This window comes from Sceloporus undulatus, chromosome 6 (genome assembly GCF_019175285.1).
Source record: "Sceloporus undulatus isolate JIND9_A2432 ecotype Alabama chromosome 6, SceUnd_v1.1, whole genome shotgun sequence".
Lineage (NCBI taxonomy): Eukaryota > Metazoa > Chordata > Lepidosauria > Squamata > Phrynosomatidae > Sceloporus > Sceloporus undulatus.
Window position 1 is genome coordinate 163,665,678 of NC_056527.1, and position 23,116 is coordinate 163,688,793.

Below are 23,116 nucleotides of genomic sequence, written 5' to 3' on the forward strand. Positions count from 1 at the left end.
CACTCATGGTAAACCAAATGGTGACTTTGGTCTAAAACACCCTGCAGAAATAATCTCTGTTTAAGACCACTTTAACTGCCCTGGCTCACTTCTTGAATCCTGGAACTGAAACTCAGGTTATTCTGCCAACAGAGCTCTCTATGTCTCACACAAAAAAATACAGCTCCCAAATTTCCTAGCATTGAGCCAGGGCAGTTAAAGCATCTCAAACTGGATCTTTCTGCAGTGTGTTTTGGACCATGTTTTGGAGCTGGGTGAATTTTGGAGACTAGGGACAAACCTATCCCTAACAGCAGCATGGTTCATTCCAGCAGCTGTCATGTATCTGCTCTTCCCTGTGCCTAAAATTTGTGGATATTATATTAGAAGAGAGGAACTCTGATCAGTGGCATTCCTGGGTTGGGGCACTCAATGCAGTAACTAATATTTCCCATCCAGGCAGGCAGCTACTCCAGGGTGAAAACGGAATGGAAAGGCACTGGAAGACATGGCAGCAGGCACGGGAGGGCACTCACATCCATCCTCTCCCTCTTGACTGCCTCACTGCCCTCCCTGCCCTGACCAAACTGCCTGGCGACAACCCCAGCCACCCCCTCTGCCAGCCTGGGTGCTCTGTCATCCGCCTGCTTGTAGTCGCTGGTGTGGAATGGTTACCCATCAGCTCCTTCTGGGTCTGGCTGGGCTGCTGGCTGGGTTGGAAAAGGAGGCAATGGTGGATGAAGGGTAGGATACCATTGCTACTGTAGCTGCCAGTCTTCCCATTCCTGGCTCTGTCAGCGCCCTACCAGACTGGAAGGGCTTCCAGGTGGCTGCAACAATATATCTCCACCAGTGGCTGCAGCCGGGAGAAGGCAGCGATTTCCTTACTGGCGGAGGGGGATGGCCCAAGGGGTGGTGGTCTTGAGATGGAGGATGAGCAACTACCACACACAGATGTTTCACCCTTCTGAGTTCCTCATGATGCTCCTGATTGTACTGGTTTTATCGGGAAGTTAACACTAATAGTAAATGGCATGCATCCCACAAAGGGGAACGACTACCACTGCCATGTGAAGCGGCCATGGTTCAGTCTCACCAGTAGGCCCCTATTATATGAATTTCTCTCCTCCTTGCTGAACTCACTCTTAATTTCCCTAGTCTAGCTGGCCTCCATCCCCAACATCTCATCTAAAACAATACAAGATCCATTTTGGTTCAGACAGATTCCTGTCTTCACCCTGAAAAGATTCCTTACTGGAAGAAAAAGTAAGCCTTGATCTGGTGTAGGACTCAGGGATATTTGATGAAGTAAGCAATTGTGTAGATGGTAACCATTTAATAACATCATTATTCCACATGGATGCACACAGGAATTGGGAATCTTGAGGTTAACTAAATAGTTTTAGGGTAACAGAGGGTGAAAATGTTTTACTTACAGGAATTGTAGAGCAGATGTATCTCAGTGAATGGTAGAATTGCTGAGATTACATTGCTTGGCAAAAAAAAAAAAAAAAGGCTGTGAATATCACTGCGCTGGAAATACATAGAAATAACCATTTGATGGTCAAAATATAATTTTATAGAACAGTCATCCTTGACCCAGTTACTTCTAGTTGTTTTGGATTATAACTCCCATCCATGAGGGAAGATGAGAGCTGGAAGTTCAGGAAAAAAATCTGAAAGGCAGCAGTTTGGAGACAGCTGATGTATGGAGCCTCATATTTAAGACTTCTGTCGAAGTTAAGGTTTCAGTAGAAATGAATCTTAAAATGGCATATGCTGAATAAGTGACACCTGTGACCAATATCTCTGAACTGTGGAGCCCTTTCTAGACAGGTACATTTCACAGGTGCTGTGAGACCTAACTTGTATTTCTCAATGCTTTTAAATATATGTGAAGACGCATAATTGACCTACAAGAGGCATCCCTTGTCACAAGACAAAAGAAAAAAGGAAAGCATAATGTTCAAAGCAGCTCTCATGCCTCAGAAAAGACAGTGCAATTATTATATCTCTCTCTCTCTCTCTAACCCTTTCATATAAATTTGCATCACCCTCATTTATCCACATTGCACTCCAGTCACGCATATGTTCTTTCTTCCTTCCGCCACATGCATTCGACATTTTCCATTTTCACTCTCTCTTTCTTTTCTTCCTCCCCCAGAATCTGGCAGTGCTGTGGTACAAGCTGTACATTCCTTTCTCTTTCTTTTCTCTGTGTCTTTCATTAAAGAAAAGACATTGATAAATTAAAGAGAATCCAATGGAGGGCAACAAAGATGATTAAAGGACTGAAGGCCATGACCTGCAGAAGGAGATTAAGGAAACTTAATACACGGGGCTTATGGAAAAGGCAACTGGAAGAGTGACTGATAACTATGCATAAAATATGGGAGAGGAAATAATAGGCAATTTAGGCCTGACCTCAGTACTCTCCACAATTTAGACAAGGGAATAATTTGTTGCTGGTAGATGGTTGGGCGCCAACATTGGAAATACCAGATAAGCTGGCCTGACTGAAGAATCCGAGACAAAGGAGGATCTCTTCTGGAAAACCTGTCATTTGACAAGCCCAGAGATGCAATTTTGACCTCTCCAACTGTACTAATCTCTTCAAAGCTGAAAAATGAGCCTTCTGATCACAGAGAATGAGTTGCATGATAAAATTCACCATAAACCGAGCATAACTACTACAGGCATCTTGAGAAACAGGGGCTGAGAATAGTGTGGCCTTGTCAACTGACCCTAAAGAGCAAAGTATTTTTCCGTACTTAAATTAAAGGATAGCTTTTTCTCCCTAGTCTGTTCTCTGTCTTCAGAAAAACTTATGAGTTTTGAGGCAAGGTGGGGAAAATGCATTAGTTACAGGCTGGGTGTTACCAAGGCAGGCATGACCATGGCTAGGCCAGATCTGTGTAAGTTAGACCTATCTTGACAAAGCAACTGGGCTGACATCCATCAACATTTCTCTCTACATTTCTCTCTTTCTCCCCAGTAGCATCCAGCAAAACCTTCATTGAAGGAACTTGCATGAACATGCAGATACTTGTTGGACACCCACAGTATCTGGAGAGATATAGGCTCCCCAGGCCTGCTCTAGCTTCTAGGCCATTTTAGCTTGCTTAATGAGCCCAATGATCATCCTTCAGCTTTATTCCTTTGGCTAAGACTGCACAATTTGCAATCCATCAAAGGAAAGAGCCCACTAGTCCTTCATGGCAATGTCAAGAAAGTCACTAACAGGATGCTGCATGTGCATGTCACTAACAGGATGCCAGCTTCTGTACTTTCACTAACACACTGATTTGGGATGCATGAATATATTTCAGGCTCAGGATTAATGTCTGGCTCTGTGCTTTTGTTTCTTACTTATTAAAAGATTTTCTAAAACAAAAGGGAAAATGTACCATCTGGCTCAAGCCTAAGTGGGATGCAAAGAGCTTTGCAAAGGTGAACTACTTAATTTCCTGCTTTGTGTCTGCATACAACAAAGAGATATTTACGTAACAAAAGCAGCAGAAGCATCCCCTTCTTCTCTCCTGAAGTCTCTCCATGTTCTGCCTGAAGACAGATGCGTCCTTTCCAATGCAGATCACTTAGGAATGTACTCGGCTGTTTATCCTGCTTTAACAAGGAAGCATTTTGGTTTATTGTTTTAGAAGATTAATTTCTTTTTTAAAAATACAAAGAGATTAAAGATAAATTTCCAAGCAGGGGGGGAAATGTCAAAAGGAAGCTTTCTTATTTGCAACTTTTAGGCTTCAATCACAAACATCACCCTGGGTTATACTCTGATATGCCTTCCTAAGAGACAGTGGTGTGTAAAACTTTTATTTGTACACATTGAAATCTTCTCAGAATCTAGTTATGTTTGGAACACTAATTTACCAGTGGCAATATGGAGATTTTGCAGGCAGTTTGGTGTAATTGTTTATCACTGCTGGACATAATATTGTCCCAAATGGGCTCAATGGTGTATCATCTTGCACATCCAGCTAAATTAATGAGAACTTTAAACCAGGGGTTTATACTGCTTTTTAAAAAACTGGAGGAAGAGCCCCGTTGTAAAAGTCAAGGAAGTGTGAGTATCACAGGGTAACCGTTTCTGCATTTGTTTGAAAATGCAAAAGTCGGGAAGATTACATTAAAATACATACAAAATACATTCCCATATAAGATGGCACCTTCCTTCAGTATTGAAATTAAAGTACTGCAATGATGTGGCAATGGGGGTATCTCCCTTGTAGTCATGTCCTGAAACAGATGTTGGACTCCTGTTCCCATCAGCCATATTTCACTGCTATCAAGAGGTCCCATGTTGGTTAGTGTGTTTGTTTAGTGTGCTTTGACCTGCATTCTTTCACCATGAACTAACAGCTCACCAGAGTGGCATGACATGCAACATCTTTTAAATGTCCAAACAAGGTCAGATGTGGCATTAATCATTATTTAGATAACCCACCTCATAGCTTTTTGACTGAAGCTCAGTGCATGAGCCTCTCTCCTTTAGTATGCGAAAGTCTTTGCTAAATATACTGTCACAGTATATTTTAGTGCTTGGTTAGTAGGCCACTCATCTTAGAAAACCTAGTTGCAGCATAGTGGAGAAATCGATTCTTCACCTGCCCTTCAGGAGTTCTATCATTCCTCCTCTTTGATTGATGCTAATTAAATGAGTTTCTAGCCCTTTTCCCCTTGATTAAAACTGAAGAAATAATGGTCTGTGAAATGTCAGCCGTTTCCAGTTAAATAGAGTTGGCTGAAGTGCTACCTCTGGTCCTGATACTGTCATTAGGCCACCTGTCAGTAGCCTGAAGGAAGGGGTGAGTTCCATGCATTGGGATCTCACATGATGCGCATCATTTGTGGAGTGGTTTGTCCTAGAGGCCCCACTTCGTGCGATCAGTGAGGCAGAGGCGGCAAGAGTCATAGGGTCAAAGCAATGGGGCTTGTTGATTTGGAGGGACCTGCTATGCCCCATTAATTCCTCCCCTGAGCTTTGCTTTCAGTTTCATACTGACTCTGAAAGTGAGGAAAGTGCTTGAAGATAAAATACTTTAAGTAGACAATTTAAACCCATTAGCTTTACAAAAAAACTGCTCCATGTCAACGGATTTGCTAGACCTGGTTTGTCAATAGGGACTAACACAGGCTTACACAGCTGCCTGCATTTTGCGGCTGTTCTTGAAGAAGTGAATGTAAAGGCCAAAATAAAGCTGCTTCAGGTCACTGTGGAGGTATGCTGTTTAAATGACACATGCATCTGAAGAGGCCAGAAGGTGCACCAAAGCTGCGCTCCAGTTCTTAGGACTGTAGCATGGCTTTAGCATGGCTTCCGGCCTCTTAGGACGCATGCATCATTTAAACAGCATACCTCCAAAGTGACCCGAAGCAGCTTTATTTTGGCCTGTCTATTCGGGCCCTAAGACTGTCATAATCTATTTCTTCATTTCAAAACTGACAACTCTGCCGGTGGTAAAAACTGGCCAGTGAACAAAAAGAAATGCATCCCCATGGAAGAGTAGAATGATGCCTGAAGGATATTTTACTCATACTGAGAAGCGACTTTGCAGCTTTGAAAATCCAGAGGCATATCTCTTCAACAGACGTTCCTGCAGTAGCGTTTGTAAGTTTCGAGAGAGCTTTCCCCTCCCTTTCCTCTCCCTCATTTACACCCAAAAGGAAAAAACAAACTTCCCTTTTGAAATGTGAAGAGCCCTTCATAGCCAAGCATTATGAGTGCTGAGGAATTAATCGGGGCAATTAGGCTGTGTTACATTGCATGGCATTATCACAGGAATGGTAATTATCCAAATGTTCTCTGTTTCCACCACCCGGAAACACCTGATCCTCACATTCGTTTTCCCCACCTCACTCTTTCCCCACCAGCTCTCCACCTGTCTGGCTGATAGTAGATGTTGACAGAGAAGAGCTCCTTTAAGGCTGATAGGAGTCTCTTCCTAAAAGTGCAGGTGAGAATGAGATGATAGTGATGGTTCTGGTAAGGTGGATCCCTTCACTTGTGAAGGAGTGCAATCAGTTGTCATCTGAAACCTCATTTAGGCCAAGGATGGTCTCATGTTGGCATCGTAGGATCCCCTTCTTCCATTATTATTAATATTTATTCCTGCTTTTATTAAGAAGCTCTCCTCTCCCTATCTTTAGAACACTTTCCCAACAATGTTGTTGCTGTTGTGTGCCTCCCAGTAGTTTCTGACTTATGGAGACCCTAAGGCCTATCATTGGGTTTTCTTGCAAAATTTGTTCAGAGGAGGTTAGCCATTGCCTTCCACAGAGGTTGAGAGCATGGGGCTTGCCCAAGATCAACCAGTGGGTTTCATGGCCAAGCCACTTCTATAAATACAGTTTGCATAGTGTGCAAAATCCTAGTAAAGTGATTTGAGAAGAGTCTTGGCAATGAGTGTCCCTTCCACTGCGGGAGGGGGAGGAATCCCAGGGTAAAAGCACTGTCTTCAAAAGCTTATGTGTCAATATTTTACTTGTTTGTTCTACTTGGTGTTAGACTTGATTTAAATAGCATACTCAGTGGAACTGTGGTTAATACTTTATGGTATCATACCCCTTGGAACATCAAGGAGGGGAGAGAAGCAGGCAAGAAACAACAGGCCTCTGCCTGCCAAGAAGTAGAGCCCTCCCCCCGACCACCATCTTGAGGGGAGAGAAGCAGACAAGAAACAACAGGCCTCTGCCTGCCAAGAAGAAGAGCCCTCCCCCCGACCACCATCTTGAGGGGAGAGAAGCAGAGGTTTTTTTGTTTTTGTTTGTTACTTGCTTTGTTGTATATGTATGCTGTAAACCGCTTTGATCATAGGAAAAGCGGTATACAAATAAAACATATTATTATATTATTATTATCCTTTGGATATCACAAAGTGACGCCTATTCAAGACCATGTTTTGGTTGCTGACGTATCAGAGTTTGATATAGTCCTGTTATAGTAATCCTAGTTAAAAATGCACATTACAGAGCTAAAAGAAGTACAGAAAAGGGTGAATAAAATGATCGAGATGAGAAAGGAGAAAACATTTGGAAGTGGTGGTGGTTTTAAGGGAAAAAAGATGATTGACAAAGCAATTCCATTGATGTTTATTTGGAAGTAAACCCTCTTCTAAATTCATCAGGACTTCTTTCTGAGTAAACATGCGTATACAACTATAGATATACAGTTGCGCTTCCCACCTTATATGCAGTGATCTGGGAGTAATAATAATAATAATAATAATAATTTCCAACATTTCCCCAGCCTGGAACTCAAAATGGCTTACAACAGTTAAAAAAGATGTTGCTAAAAATCCACAAAAGTTAAACAAGATTAAACAATCATAACATAAAACTAGATTAAATCATACATAATTCCAACACGCACAATAGTACAAGAATTAAAAATATCCAGCACATTGTGTAATATAGACCTTATATAATCACTCATCAAATTCCTGTTGGAATAGAAAAGCCTTTACTGGTTTGTGAAACGAAAGTAGGGAGGGTGCCAGACTAACTTTTCCGGGAAGAGAATTCCAGAACTTGGAGGGAGCCAAACAAAAGGCCTTCTCTTCTGTGTTGTCCCCAGATGTACTTGTGAGGATAGAGGGACAGAGAGAAGGACCTCCCCAGCAGATCTCAAAGTACAGGCAACCAAAGGCAATTAAAGCCATCTCTGCCCTGTAACCACCATGAAACCAGATTAAAATGCCATTTCATCCAGAAACTCCTGGAGCTGAGAGACTACCACAGGCTTCAGAATCTTGCCTTAAAATGGAGTGTTAAAAGACTGGATGATAATTATTCAGAATAGTGGGATCCAGAGAGGGCCTTTTTAAATGAAAGTAATGGTTTTATAATGCCTCCTTCAGGCAAGCTGGAATTCTGCCTTATTTGAGCAAAGCATTAACCACTCCATGGACCCACTCAGCCAGTCCCCCTCCAGCTTTTTTTAATAAGCCAGGGAGACCAAGGATTTAACTCTCTCTCCAAGAATGCTGTTCACATCCTCAGATTATACAAATAAAACAGTATCCATTGTCACTGGACAAGCAGGGGCCAGCGTTACATCCACGGGATCTGCATCAATTATAGCATCCAATTCAGAGCAGATTCAAGCAGGGATTTGAACCCGGGCTTCAGAGTTGTATCTAATGATCAAACCACTAGGTCATGCTGACTCTCTGACTTACATAGTATTGGAAAGCATTTGATAGCATCTTCATAAAAATTTAAATGAGCATTGCCTTTGCATGAAACCGTGGTTGAGGAAAGACGGTTTTCAGGATATTCGGGACACACAAAAGAGAGATCTCTCATTTATAGGCCCCAAGAGCTGAACAGTACTTCCATATGCAGATACCTGATCTTCCTTAATACTGCACTATGGGGCCAGTCAGCAAGAGATGTATGTTTCCCTTATGCATGTGAGCTTCACAGCCACACATGCTGCTTACTTTCAGAAAGACAACATGGACTAGGGACATGGTCACAAAGGCTGCACCCACACTGGAGAAGCAATCCAGTTTGACACCACTTTAACTGTCATGGCTCCATCCTATGGGATGCTGGGAATTGTAATGTTGTGCCTTCTCTGTCAGAGAGCCTTGTTGCCACAACCAAATACACTTCCCAGAATTCCATAACATTGAGCCATGGTAGTTAAGACAGTGTCAAAACATATTGTTTCTGCAGTGCAGATGCAGCCAAAGTCTCCCATTTGCCCTAGTTGACGCTGTCATTTGTAAAGATGAGTCAAGGGTGGAAGTATTTTGGGAGATTGTATTGAGACTCTTCTCCATCCCAGATATTGATCAGAGCCAGAGAAGGCTTAAGAAGGCTTCACAGCAAGAGTGGAGAGACCTTAGGCCTGTAGGCTTGATGAATTGATTCGAGAATGTCTTTAAATCCTCTTCTTCTTTGAAGTGGGCATTGAAGAGTCTTGAGAATTCCCAACTGCTCCAGACTTGCACAAACTGTCACAGCATCCCTAGATGAACATTGGTCTCATCCAGTCACAACAACCTGTATTTCAAAGGCAGGCTTCAATAAGTAACAGCTTTTCCCATCAAGATCAATATGCTCATTATTCACTCATCAAAGGTGCAGCAGCAAGGTTCAAATTGGCATGGGATGGAATTCATGACTTCTGTATCTAAAGGTCGCTAATGTACCTGGATGACATGGTTGTAAACCCAGTTTCCAAAGCAGCAACATCACCATCACTGTGCCATCATCACCATGGAACTCCAAATATAATGAAAGAGACAGCTTAACAAGTGCTAGATACAAAGACGTTTTGGGTATGCATGCAATGCCTTCCTTGCCTGCCAAACTTAGCTTGTTGAGTACATTGGGAGCTCTTTAATTCTGACAAACCTGCAGGCTTCCCTGAATGTGAAGGGCCATTCTGGAAGACAGAGCAGCACAAATTTACATACAAATGGCCTTCTCATCTTCTGTAATTAAGATATTTGCATGAAAAGAGTTGGTCTTCTCTATTCCTTTCCTTTTTCAAAAAATCCTCTTGACCAGTACGTGGCCAGAATTTTTGCTTCCTTTCCAGATCTATAGTCTTCTTTCAAAGACGAAGTGGAAATGAGCAAAAATGCCATGACTGATCAGCAAACACATGTCTTTCACTATTGCATTGTTTGTCTCTCTTAATGGGCAGCTCAGAGTTAGGAGGTTTTGCAATGGCTCTGACTACAATGCTTCAAGTCACAGTAGCACCCAGGTCAACACATGTTTTTATTCAGAACCAAAATAAGGTGATGAACAGAGATTTGGGAAATCCACATTTAAGCCACTGTTTTCAAGTGGATCCCAAGGACCCCAGAACTATGTGAAAGCGTGGGGCTCAAGGCTGGCAGACAACTCATTGTAAATTTTGCGTACTTCCAAGTATATTTTTCCAAAATACAGTGACTAAGAACGTTAACACATTCAGCTAAAGGGATTAACGATATGATTACCATGAAGACAATGACAAAAATAATACACAAAATAGTATTAAATTGTTTCAGGCATAAAAAATATTATGTCAAATAAAGAGGGAAATGCAGATGACTATTACGCAAATGCAAAGATTTCTATAAACTAGTGTAGTGGAGTCTCCTTCTTTGGAGGTCTTTAAGCAGAGGCTGGACAGATGCTTTGATTGTGATTTCCTGCATGGCAGGGTGTTGGACTGGATGGTCCTTGTGGTCTCTTCCAACGCTATCATTCTATGATTGTATGAACTAGGACACTTCTGATTGGTAGCTCCTAAGGGATTTGACTACTCAGGAGTCTTGGTGATTCTGATCCTTGGTGCCTGATCAGTTCATGGGGGATCCCAATGAACTAGATGTAGGAAGGGAGTCAAGTTTCCCCCAACCCCATTACAGTGTTGCAGCATTGCAGCATTTTGGTGAAATTTCCTGCATTCTAAAAATGTAGCAACTAATTTCTCAAAGGTTTTTTTTTTGGTGGGTTTTTTGGGCTATGTGGCCACCTTCTAGAAGAGTTTGTTCCTAAGAAGCTTTAAAATATTCACTTCATCTAATTTTATTTAAAGATTTATTCAGTTCCATATCTCCAGGATTCAATGTGGGATTGGACACGATTTGTTTTTTGAAAATCTGTACATTTGGTGGGCTTGCCAAGCATTGTATAAAAGGAAAAAGAATAATGCATTCACTTGGAACTCGGGGTACATTTCTAGTATTATATACAAATATGCCTCAATTGATGGAGGTGTATGGCTTTTAATGCCCCATTCAGTGCATTATTTGAAAATTATGCAGTATATATATATATATGTTTTTCAGTTTTAAAAAAGAACCACAATAGAACTGGTATAGAATGGACTTGGAACTGGGAAAGGGAGGGGAAATCTGCAGAAATGGGCTAAACAGATCTATCTATCCCTCAAGTCCCCACATCAACCCAATACAAGATCTGCACAGTGTGCCCCTCATATACTTCCCCCATTAATTCAAGTATCCTGATCGGACCTATTCCAGACTAAAAGACAAAGTACAGAAGAAAATATACTACTTATTTACAAATGCAGTCCACATTCTCAAATGCAATATGCCATTAATATCATGCTTAAACCTGCCCTGGAATCATTTCTCTTGTCAAACTGCAGCACCCTCAAGACTGGATGCTACAATTTGACCCGCGATTTTGCACATCTGTTTCAGTCTTCATAAAAGCAGAAGACAAGTTTTGATGGGCTTATATTAGGTTTCAGAAAGTAGAGACTGTTTTATTCATGAAAGGCAGTGTGGTATGGGACTGGGGTGGGCAGAAATTAAATCAGGCCAGAATATTTGAGATCAGCAGAGCTGATTGAGGCTGTTCTTTGGACATATCATGAAACAGTGTGACTCACAGGAGAAAGATTATAATTCTTGGTAAAGTAGAAAGCAATAGGAAAATATAAAGGTGGGTGGATTGACTCCATCAAGAAAGCCACAGTCCTTTCCAAGACCTGAACAGGGCAGTTGACTGGGGATTATGGATCTCTTATTCATAGTGTTGTCATACGTCAAAGTCAGTTTCTGGTAGACTAGGAGGACCAGGTAGGCTGGGTTTAATGCCCATTTGGCCAAGATGTTCACTGAGTAATCTTAGGCTAATCTCTCTCTCCCAGTTTAAACTACCTCATAGGATTGTTGGTGAGGATAGAAATGTGGAGAGAACCTAATGTTCTTCCTTGAGTTCATCCCGGGAAGAAAGGGATAAACATATAACACAATTTTTAAAAAAATCTGGCAGTTCAGTATGCAAAAACAGTGATTAATCTAAAATATATTTCTCCCACCCACGGCTTTAATATATATATATATCCAAAAAGCAAACCTTGATTTACCATTTTATATACAGGACACTATTTTACTTTGTCATGGTATATAATGGGACTTTAGCATCTATGGATTTGGGTCCTGGAACCAAACCCCAGCGGATATCAAGAGCTCACTGTAACATGCAAAATCCTAAGGTTTGGAGATTTTTCTTTACCCTAGACTACAGCAGCCAGGAAAATGCATTTCTTCTCCCTCATGACCCTTCTTTTTTTCTTTGCTTTGTCTATACAAGGAAAATGTATGAGATCATTGGGTTTTTATTTAGTCAGAAGCTATGGTCGTTTCTTCATATTTACTCAAAGTGGGCTGTAAATCAACATTGAATTGCCGTCTCTCTAAGTTATTTGCATGGGGACCTGCAGCAGGGGGAAGATCAGTCTTTCATCCCAATACGTTCGATGAGATTAGCATTATTCTTTATTACATTTACTTCCTCCCCTTCGTCCCTTTTTTGATTGCTTTTCTTGGTGGGGGTTTGTTTGTTTGCGCACAAGGACTGTTTGTCCATTACTGGCAGTGGGATTCTTACAGCAGACAATCAGTAAGTTTTTATTGCAAGGGAGATTGTTTAACTACAGCAATAATGACTTTCCCTTTTTGCACTTGATTCTCCAGCTGCCAATAAGAATATCAAGAATTGAAAATACATGGCCTTCTAGATGATATTGAGCTGCAGCTCCCCTCATTCCTCACCATCAGCTATGATGATTGTGCATGATGGGAACTGCAGTCCAACAACATCTGGAGGACCTTATGGTTCCCATCTCTGCTTTGCATCATCACTATTGGATACTAGTTACCTATACGATCTGCTTGAAGCAATTAGTTAGTATTCTTGGGCAGCTGCTAAACCCAGTATCCTAAAACACTTTCTTTCTGGTTTAATCCAGACTGCACAAGTTTTACGGTTCACAAAATTGTTTTAACTGGTTTTAAATTGTCTGTTTTCAAACTGAGAAATCCTTTAATATATTTCTAATCTTTTAAAACTTTTGTATCCTAAAGCTTTGATGTGATCCACTGGGGCTTCTTCCTGAGTTCAGTTTGCTCTTTCCAAAGAGACTAGCTCATAACTATCACATGGTTGCCTCTGAAATGTATCCATCAAAGTCATATTTATGCTGGATATGAACTGTCACTATTTACAAAACAACTTAACAAGATTGTCAGGACATGTGCAAACTATGGCTGCATTCACACTGCAGAAATAATGCCATTTGATACCACTTTAACTGCCATGGCTCAATGCTATAGAATTCTTGTTTTGGGAGACATTTAGCCTTCTCTGTTGGAGACCTCTGGGACCAAAACAAACCACAGTTCTCAGAATTCCATTGCACTGAGTCATGGCAGTTAAAGTAGTCTCAAACTGCATTATTTCTGCAGTGTAGATATAACCTATATTTCACGAGTGGGAAGAGATACCAGAAGGATAAGATATGGGAAATATACCATTTAGGGATACTTATGGAATTCTTCTAATTGGAAATTCTTCTATTTTTCAAGTTCTCAGTTATTCAGTCTTGTTTGCGGGACATTTCAGACAGCTCTGTTGTTCGGGGTGCGGGGAAGGCAGGTTGTAAGTGGTTTTCAACGTCCAAGGTTTTTTTTTTGGCCATTGTTCATACACCGTTTGGGTAGATTTTCAGTTTCTTTGTCTCTTTCTCTTCCCAGTGATGGACATGCATGCAGAAAAGGAGTGCTGAAAAAGCAGTCTTAATGCAACCGTATATATGATTGCATCAATTACCTTTTGTATGTGTTCTTTTTAATGACATGCAAGAATGCACATGTTTGCATCAGTAACCTAACAGATGAAAGAATATTGTATTGCAGAAAGAATGCATTTTGACACTGCTTAAAAAGGAAAAATCCCAGGATTCCACAGTGTATTCAAAGTGGTGTTAAACTGCTTTATTTCTGCCATGCAGATATATCCTCAGTCTGTGGTTTGGATATACACAGTATCGACGGACTGGCGATGGCAGTGGCAAACCCACTGGATGGCATCCTGTACAGCAGTAATAATATTATAAAATGGATTTATGATCCTACAACAACTGGGGATTCACATTTCCAAAGTTCTGGAGATCAGGGTACTATTGAATGATGTCTTCAGCATTCTCCTAGTCATGGTTGGCTTTGGAACAAGCAGTTGTTCCACGATCCCGAGGGTTGCTCCAGCTCCCTGTTCTTGATTTACCTGTGACTGAGAGAGTGACGCAGGGGTAATTTTCCAGTGCCGTGATCTCCATTGCTTTGGAAATGCTTTGGTTGGGGTACTGGCAAGCTTTGGTAGTTCAGTTGGCCCTCCATGTCCACAGATTCAAACATCCACAGCTTGAAATTATTCCAAAAATATATGAATTGCAAAAAGCAAACCTTGATTTTGTCATTTTATATAAGGGACACCTTCCATTGTGCTTGATGGGACTTGAACATCCACAGATTTTGGTGTCCCACAGAGAGCCCTGGAAACCCCAGGAAATAGCAAAGTCCTGCTGTATATATTAGTGGTGATGGGATGGCAACATGCAAGATTTTGGCCTACAAAAATATTGGAAATGTGTCTATTAAAACTTTATTGGCTGCCCAGCCTGTGAATCTCTGCATTGCGAGTATGTGCCGCATGGCTGGCTTACAATGGGGAACCAGAACATCCTGAAACATCCTGTGGTTGCCTCACCATTGTCATCTTCACCACTACTAAGTATTTGCAAACTTGAAAAATGCTTGGAGCTCTTGGAATGTTGCAGCCAGTGAAAAGACATATGATGCAGTTAAAGACACTCCCTTTCCCTTCTTGTCCCCTGCTTCATACCTTCACATACCGCCCACCCTCCATCCTCCCTCCCTGCTGTTGTCTATTGTTTTCCTCCTTCCTCCCCTTTTCTTCACCCATTCACTGTCAGGAAGTGCCGCATCCGAAGGGCTATTTCAGCACAACGTGGCAGCACCAGAGACTAGCAGCAATGGCAGCTACAACAGTGAGTGGATTTTGACTCCAGTGGGGGGAGTTGTTTGGCTGAAAACATGGCGGGTCTGGATGAGCAATTCTACTAAGCATGCTATGGAATAGGTATATTGGCCAGGTATATTACTATAGTAGGTAATGCAATCTGCCCAATATACCTATTCCGTATAGTATGATAATATGGAAGCACTTCAGCAATCTGCTAATTTGCACACATTCATATCATTATTTTTTTAAAAGCAGATGGTGATATTATTATCACCAATGTCTTTTTATTTAAATTAGAGTGCTGCTGCCAGAAATGTGGTTGTATTTCACACCTTTATCACTGCAGCTTCCTTGTCCTTTTGGACTCCTCTGCTGGGTCTGTCCTCTTCCCCATTCCTATTCCTTTGAATTGCCCATTCCCATCCTCTCTCTTTTCCTATGTTCTCTTGTTGGCCTCTGCCTTCTCAAGACCTCAAGCAGCATTTACCACTCAGTATGGACAATCCTGAGCCCAGCGTTCTTATCCAAATAATCCCTTGCATCTTTACAGCTGGAGTGGGAAGATGTCAGGCTTGTAGGATGGATCGACTGAAGAAACTGGAAAACCACCATAAGGAGTCTGGAGAAAAACACACACATATACACACAAACACACACTTAGAATTAATGGATTCAGTGACTTTTTTAGTTTCCTTCTATGTGTGCATCTACACTAGAAATAATGCAGTCTGTTGTGGCACCAGAGGACCTTGACTGAGAAGGGAAAATTCTCACAAAACTACAAATCCAAGAATTCTTTAGCATTGAGCCATGATAGTTTAAGTGGTGTCAAGATGCATTATTTCTGCAGTGCAGATGAAGCCTGAGTTCCATTTTCTGCTGCAAAATCAGCAGCTGGTTTTCCTTCTTGTTCAGGAGCCCATTTCTTTGTAAATGTGTCTTCTTTTAAGGAAACACCCAGCTAACAAGTTTCTAGTTACTTTGTTTCATTCCTCCTTGCTGGTATCATTCACCCTTTTCTTTTTAAAAAGAAGTGCTTTCTCCCAGTCTATAAAATATACTGCTTTAAAAAAAAAACTTTTAGCACATCCAGTACCATTTAATAAAATAACAATTAATGAATGTTAACACACTGAGATAATAGTAATTAACGGAATGAAGGTGCCATGGGGGAGGAATAAAGAGGATATTCCATGCTGTTTTATCTTTTGGATGAGTCATTAAATCTCTGCAGCTGTGATGTCAAGCAAGAGTCAGCATAGTACTATGGTTTGAGTTTTGCACTGGGACTCTTGGGAGACCAAGGTTAGATTTTGTCAGAGTGGCTTTGCTTCTGCCTTCTTTTGAGACGGAGAGAATGTGAGTTGCCCATGGTCACCCAGTGGGTTTCCATGGTTGAGTGGGGATTCAAACCCTGGTCTCCAGAGTCAGTCCAACACTCAAACCACTACACCATTAAGGATCTATATGAATGTGTCTCTCACAGGCGTCATCCATGATAACACTTGTTTTCATCCCAATACGTTTCAACAGAAATTAAGGACCTAGGAAGAAAACTTTGTCAGACTCCCTTTACATAACGGGGAGGAAACTTCAAAGATGTGTTTATAGCACAGAGAGTAAGAGAACAATCCTAACTCACCTAAATGCCTGAGGGCCAACTGAATTGACAGCAGGTGAGCTGAAGCGATGCTGAATCAAATTTGTTCTCAGGTTAGAGATGTTTCTTGGAAATTACTCAGTGTTCCCTTCACCCTGGCCTAACTTTGTACTAGTCCTATGGCTCTATGTCTGGGCTGGAATAGGTTTGGATAGATGAGGTCCCTTTTCATTTTGTTCCTTTTCTGGCTGTTCTGCCAACTGATTTCAGCCAGCAGATTCCACTGCCTCTTCGTCTCTGAGATGAGCTGGCAAAAGACAATTATAAGGGAACTCTGCTCAATGGAAAGCCAGGTAAGCTGGCACAAGAAGCTCCTTTCTATTCCCAGCACCCTATACCTGGCACACCTTTGAGTTAGGATTGTAATGTAAGTCATTTGGAGAGGCCAACATTGCCATCCCTTCAGCTCATGTTCAATAAACCTCCCTTCCAATTAAAAATTAGTTGTTCAACCTCAAAGCAATACATCCAGGTTTGGAAACATACATGTAACAGAGGCTCAGGCATTCAAGTGTCAACACTGGCCCTGGCTGTCTATGCTAGCTATTCCCTGGATTTCTCATTAATTGATTGCAGAATGCTATCTCTGAAGGTTTGGGTAACTGGGATGCTGTATCATTCAGTCGATAAATATGTATCATACTGGGATGCTGTACCATTCAGTCGATTTCTGTTTATGATTTCTTTTTCAGACGAGTTGTAAAATGTATGCTTTATCAAACAGCCATTGCTTTGCTATCTGTAAACAGCTACCATCAATGAGGCAGTAATTTTTAAGCTGGGTGAGCATGTTGACAATCTCACTGATATATATTGATATTTTTACCCTAAGAAAGAATGGTGATATTGTTATATCTAGAGGTGACAGATCTAGAGGAGGGGAAGGATTCATGCTGAAGTCATTTAATAATTTAGATTCTTTTACTTTTACTTTTTAAATAGGATACATAGCTAGTATTTGGTCTGCTGCCTTGGCACTCACATATATAAAACCAAATATGTTTCTAGACTAAGTGGCCATTTGAATTCTGGAGTGCTCAATCTGGCCATCCGTAGATAGCATGCAGGCTTGCGAAAAGGACCACAAACTCTTACTTTTAAATGTCAGAAGAGCTATATAATACTTGCTTTTTATCTGCTCTGTAAAAAATTAGCAGATCTTATTAGACCATAATCTGAAAATCATAGTGGCTGTTGCTTTATAAGCCATAACTACTCCAGGAGGGAAAACATGAGTGGACTTAATGTGAATGGAAATATACCAGTCATCCAAAATAGGGTTGATGGACATGTAAAAAAGGCAACTGCTTGAGAGGTAACTGATATAATGGGTAGGGTGTTCAGTCCATGCATTGGATCTGAGTTCGAATCTTTGGTCATTCATTTAAAAAATGATTAAACTCATCTTCCTAATAAGGAAGGATAAAATGTCACAAATAAATGCCTGAGATCCTTGGAAATACCAGGACATAGTTATCTTTTAGTAGTTTTCAAATGTGTAATCATGTTAGTCTGTTTCAGAGGAAACAACAAAGAGTCCTCTGACACCTGAAAAACTAATGCTGTTGTTTTAGGAAACCTTCTCCAGATCTACATATCTTTCAAGGAAGAATCCAGGGCATACTCAAGAGGAGCATAGAAAAATATATTAGGAGACTATCACACGGGGAAAATCAGGGAATTAAAAAGGTATTTTCCTGGGAAAATTGCATGATTGCAACAAAGATTTTCAGACAACATTGTGATCTAAGAAGACTTTCCTGGGAAGAACCAGGAATGCTCCAGCAACAAACCATTCAAACTCCTCTCAGATTGCGATGTGTGTGAAAATCTTCACCATGATCGTGCAGGAATACAAAATCAAAGCACTCCAAATAGATGGCCATCCAGCCACTGTTCAAAAACATCCAAAGAAGAGACTCTACCACACGCAAAGGTAGAGTATTCCACTTTCAAACAGCTTTTACCATCAGGAAGTTCTTCCTAATATTTAGGTGGAATCTTTTTCCCTGTAGTTTGAATCCATTGCTCCGTGTCCTTGTCTCTGGAGCAGCAGAAAACAAGGTTGCTCCTTCTCCTATATGCCATCCTTTCTATATTTAAAGCTGTTCCTCATAGAGCATGGTTTCCAAGCCAGACCATTTGGGTCACTCTCCTCTGGACACTTTCCAGCTTGTCAATAATAATAATAATAATAATAATAATAATAATAATAGATTTATTTATATACCGCCTTTCCAATAAGATCAAAGCGGTATCCTTCTTGAATTGTAATGTCCACAACTAGACACCTGGTCTTGATGTCCGGCAGACTGGGTAGTAATTGTTTGGCCATCGTTTTATCCCCCTTTTGAAGAAGGGGACATTTGTTCTCCTCCAGTCTGCTGGGACTTATCCTGTCCTCCAGGAATTATTGGTAAGAACTATTAAGGATCTCCGATTGAGGTATTCCACCTGCCTAGCTATAACTCTCTGTAACTACTCAGCCTCTCCACCACCTTGGCTAAGCCAAAACATCTTGAAGAACCCACTCAATATTTCCTCTGTGTCTCCAGGTTGTGGGTTGAGTGCTGAAAATGGCCTTTCCACCACTCAAATGCAATGCAGCATTACATTTTAATATAATTAACATTCATTTCTTTTCTCTTCAGGAAGAGACAGTAGTTGTAATCCTTTATTCCCTCAGTGTAGGGTAAATATGCACATGTGGAGGGAATGCCGCACCAATAGTATACAACCCCCTTGCAGGATAGCAGCACTGTGCAACACACATGAATGAGTGGGTCCTGTTGTGCTATGTGGAACAGGCAACCACAAGGTGAAATGCACAACTAGAATGCACAGTGCTCTACTGCAGTGCACCCAAAATGAACAATGTTGCTGTGTACACAACTCTGCTTCCGCTGCTGTCAGCGGAATGCATCTGTTGTGCTCTGGTGAATAATTCACCCCGTATGACTTATGCATGCATATGTCACTAACAAAATGCCAGCCAGTATGATTAAACTATTTTGCACTGAACTGTTGCCAGTACCTTCAAGCTTTTACAAGATGCCTTTAGCCAGTTAAATAAGCTCAGCCTCTTGGCTTTAGTAATGACTGCAATGGAGACTGCTCCTTGACTCTCCAGAGAGAGAGTGTGCCCCTCAAAGGTTATTAAAATGCCCAAGCTGGCAAGTGTCGAGCAGGTTCAGAGATTAATGACCACTCTGGGGGCTGTGTTTCAGGTTTTGGATGAGGTTGTAGTGGTGCAGACAGAAAGACCCAGATAATTTACCCTGCAATGATATGGCAGATTACCCTATACTTACAAGGTCACTGGATACTGTATAATTTCTATAACATGTTCACCTCTGACAGGCGTTTGAAATGCTACATTACTACCTGGTGTCATAATAGCAGAGAGGCGGCAGTCTGTGTATATGTGTGTGCGCGCTCTCTCTCTCTTTCTCACACACACATGTGAGAAAGTCCTAAGTCTTATGAAAGAGCATATCACTGCAGAAGGGAGGAAGATAGTAAGATTATCATATGATCACTTGATCTTAGCCAAAAGTCCAAGAAGCGAGAGAGAAGCTCTAATGAAGGGGAGTCTATGGACATTATCGCATGAGCCTCATTCTCGCCACAATTCTGTTAGTAAAAGGAAATGGATGCATACAGTTTTGGGAGCTTTCTTTATCAAACAACCATTTAATAGCATGTTGGAGGCTGTTTCTGCTTTTGACAGTCCCTCATGGTCTCTTCTGCATTCCTCCTTAACCTCATCTTTTTGTTCTATGCCTTATCCAGCATTCCTTTTATTTAGTTATTTTTATTTGTAACACATTTTAGCAATTATGGTAATATGATTAGGAGCTTATTGATGGGGTTTCCCCATCAATAAAAAGCTGTGCTCTAACCATAATTTTGGAGGCACAGCAGCAACAAGTTGGAGATGATGTTGTGGGATAAGTATCACCAAAGGTGCTATTTTCCACTTCAATTGTTGTTTCAAAGCCGCATATGATAATCTCCTAAAGCATTCCAAGGAAATTTATTTCGCTGTTGAGCAACTCTTGACGTTGTGAAATTCTTTCTACTATTTAACAGGAATCTCTTTTCTTCTAATTTGAATCTGTTGGTTTGGGTCCGGGTCCTGCTTTTGTTGTTGTTGTTGTTGTTGTTGTTGTTGTTGTTGTTGTGTGCCTCCAAATCATTTTCTACTTATGGTGACCCTAAGGCAAACCTATCAAGGGGTTTTCTTGGCAAGTTTCTTCAGAGGGGGTTTGCCACTGCCATCCTCTGGGGCTGAGAGAGTGTGACCTGCCCTTTTATGCTCAAGCAGGGAATTGAACCCTGATCTCCAGAGTCATAATTCAATGTTCATACCACCTCTATGGTGATTAAACACAAGCTTCTCCATCATCCATATGACAGTGCTTGAGATATTTAAAAGTATCATATCACCTCCCAGTCTTCTCTTCTTCATTCTCGTTTAACTTTTCCTTGTAACACTTGGTTTCAAGACCCTACAAAAAAAGTTACTAGATTGCAAACTCCATCTTCCATCACATTTCACTGTGTTGCTTAGGGCTGGTGGACAATGAAGTACAATACGATTGGGAAGACTACACATGCCCCAATCCTGGTTTAATGTGAGATTACGCATGGTTGACTTCTGTTTCTTCCTAAGGTTCAAAGAAAGCTACCACTGTAGGGATCATGACAAAGAAAGTTCTGTTGGTGTTCATTTTTTATCGGGCCTATAATCTGGATCTCAAAATGCAAAACACAGCAAAACTGCAGGTTATCCTTCAAAAAGAAGAAAAAAACATTATCCAGCACTGTTTATAATCTGCTTTGTTAAAAAAAAAAAGCCCTCTGTTTCGTAACAATGTCTCATGAAAGCTATGAAACAGCTAAATGAATTCTTAGAAAACAGGTTGGTAGGTGGCAAGCTAAGATTAACAGTCCAGCTGGTTGTTGATAATTCCTCATGCTGTGAATAGCTTTCAAGTAATATGACAATAATGTGAAGTTGCCCCTGCCATGAGAAGATATAAAGAAGTCCCATGGGACTTGTGAAGGTTGGTGTTTTTTTCTCGTTCTTGACTTCATGAGCCAGCATAGAAATTTGGTTGTTTTCTTTTCCTTTTCCATCCACCATCCCCTTTGTAACATGTTCAATAGTTTATGGTCCTCTTTCAATCTCAGTACAGTGTACAAAACAGTTTGGAGCTTTATAAGAGAACAATAAACATTTCCAGTGTCCTGAACAGGCAGCAGTTTTGAGAATGTTGTTGCCAGAATGGAAAAGGGAGGAAACAGAAAACTGCCAGAAGATGGCCAACAATGAAGCCACTTGCACCTTCAAAATCCAGTATCAGCCAAGTTCCTACACTTGCATTGTAAATGTATGGAAGCACAGATTATGCCATACAACACTTGTGTTGAATGGCGTAAGTGGCTCACACCCAAATAAACAATATAATGGCACATCAGCATGCACATCCACATGTGTATCACATGCACATCTATATTGCACTGCATGTGCAAATCTTCTTCCACAACTGAATACAGATGCTTTACATTAGACAAAAAAGTGTGCAGACACTTCCATAGGATAAATTACACATGTGTAAAGTGCCAACAAGATTCTGGCCACTGAATACAATCTGATTATAAAGGAAGTATCTGTGCTTTTCAACTAAGAACCTGATGCCTGTGGCTTTCATTTCACTGTGGCATTGAGTCTGCTCTGGGTTTTAGTCTAATCTTTAAAGGAACTGTCCAAGGCATTGCATGCTGCAAATGCACACCTTGGATGTTTCTGCAGACACACCAAGTTGCATTTACCTTACATAGATCTAAGGTTTAGAGTAAAACCAAGGGCAGACTTACAACTCTCTTGCTCCTCTTCTCCTTCTCCCTCTTCTCCTTCCTCTCCTTTTCTGAGCAGTTCCTCACCTTTAATATCTGTGCATGTTCCACTCCATACTGAGAATAGCTAACCATTTTGAATTTGGGCAGTGGCAAACTGGGAGGTAATTTGCCCCTCGTTTGATATCAAAGAATTTAACAACCATTGCAAACATCTTCATTTGGGGAAGAGAAAGTACTGAAGGGTTAAAAATGTGGATGCAGGGAGAAAAGTGAAATTAAGAGATTCCTTTTTTTCCCCATCCCCAGGTGCAGTTCGCATATCATTCATAGTCTAGATAAGAATTGAAGGGAAAGTTGGTTGGCTGTCTGTCACACTCTAAAATAACTCCTCTAGAGTCAATAAATGGAACGTGAGAAGATAAGGCTCCAAGAGGGGTTCTGACCTAGAGTCATTTAGGAAATCTATGACTTTACAAAGATGTTGTCTGCCTTGAAATTACTCCTCCATAAGGGCCGTGGCACCGCTCATTCCACCAGGCGCAGTTGAAATGAGTGTCTCTTTCCTTTTTCCTGCTGTTTGTCTCCTCCCAGCATCCATTTGTGGCTAACCTTTAATGGAGAAAGAGAGTGCCCACACAGACACATCTGGGAAAGTTTAGCTGGTTAAGTCATCCAGCTAACCAGGGGCTAATGAAAGTCTTACAGCAAAAGCTTTCAGTTGCATCCCACCTGGTGGATGATTTCAGTGAAATGCATCCTTTGGGGGCTTGGAGGGTTTCGCCTCCCTCCTTT

The 23,116-nt window shown here is 41.1% G+C and overlaps 1 protein-coding gene across 1 annotated transcript in view; it reads left to right on the forward strand.

Annotated features, from left to right (window-relative positions):
• NTRK3 (neurotrophic receptor tyrosine kinase 3) overlaps nt 1-23,116 on the forward strand; it is a 394,026-nt gene that overhangs the window by 337,947 nt on the left and 32,963 nt on the right. Inside the window, 1 exon segment of the mRNA XM_042476552.1 lies at nt 14,750-14,824. Within this exon segment, the coding sequence (XP_042332486.1) occupies nt 14,750-14,824 (75 nt within the window).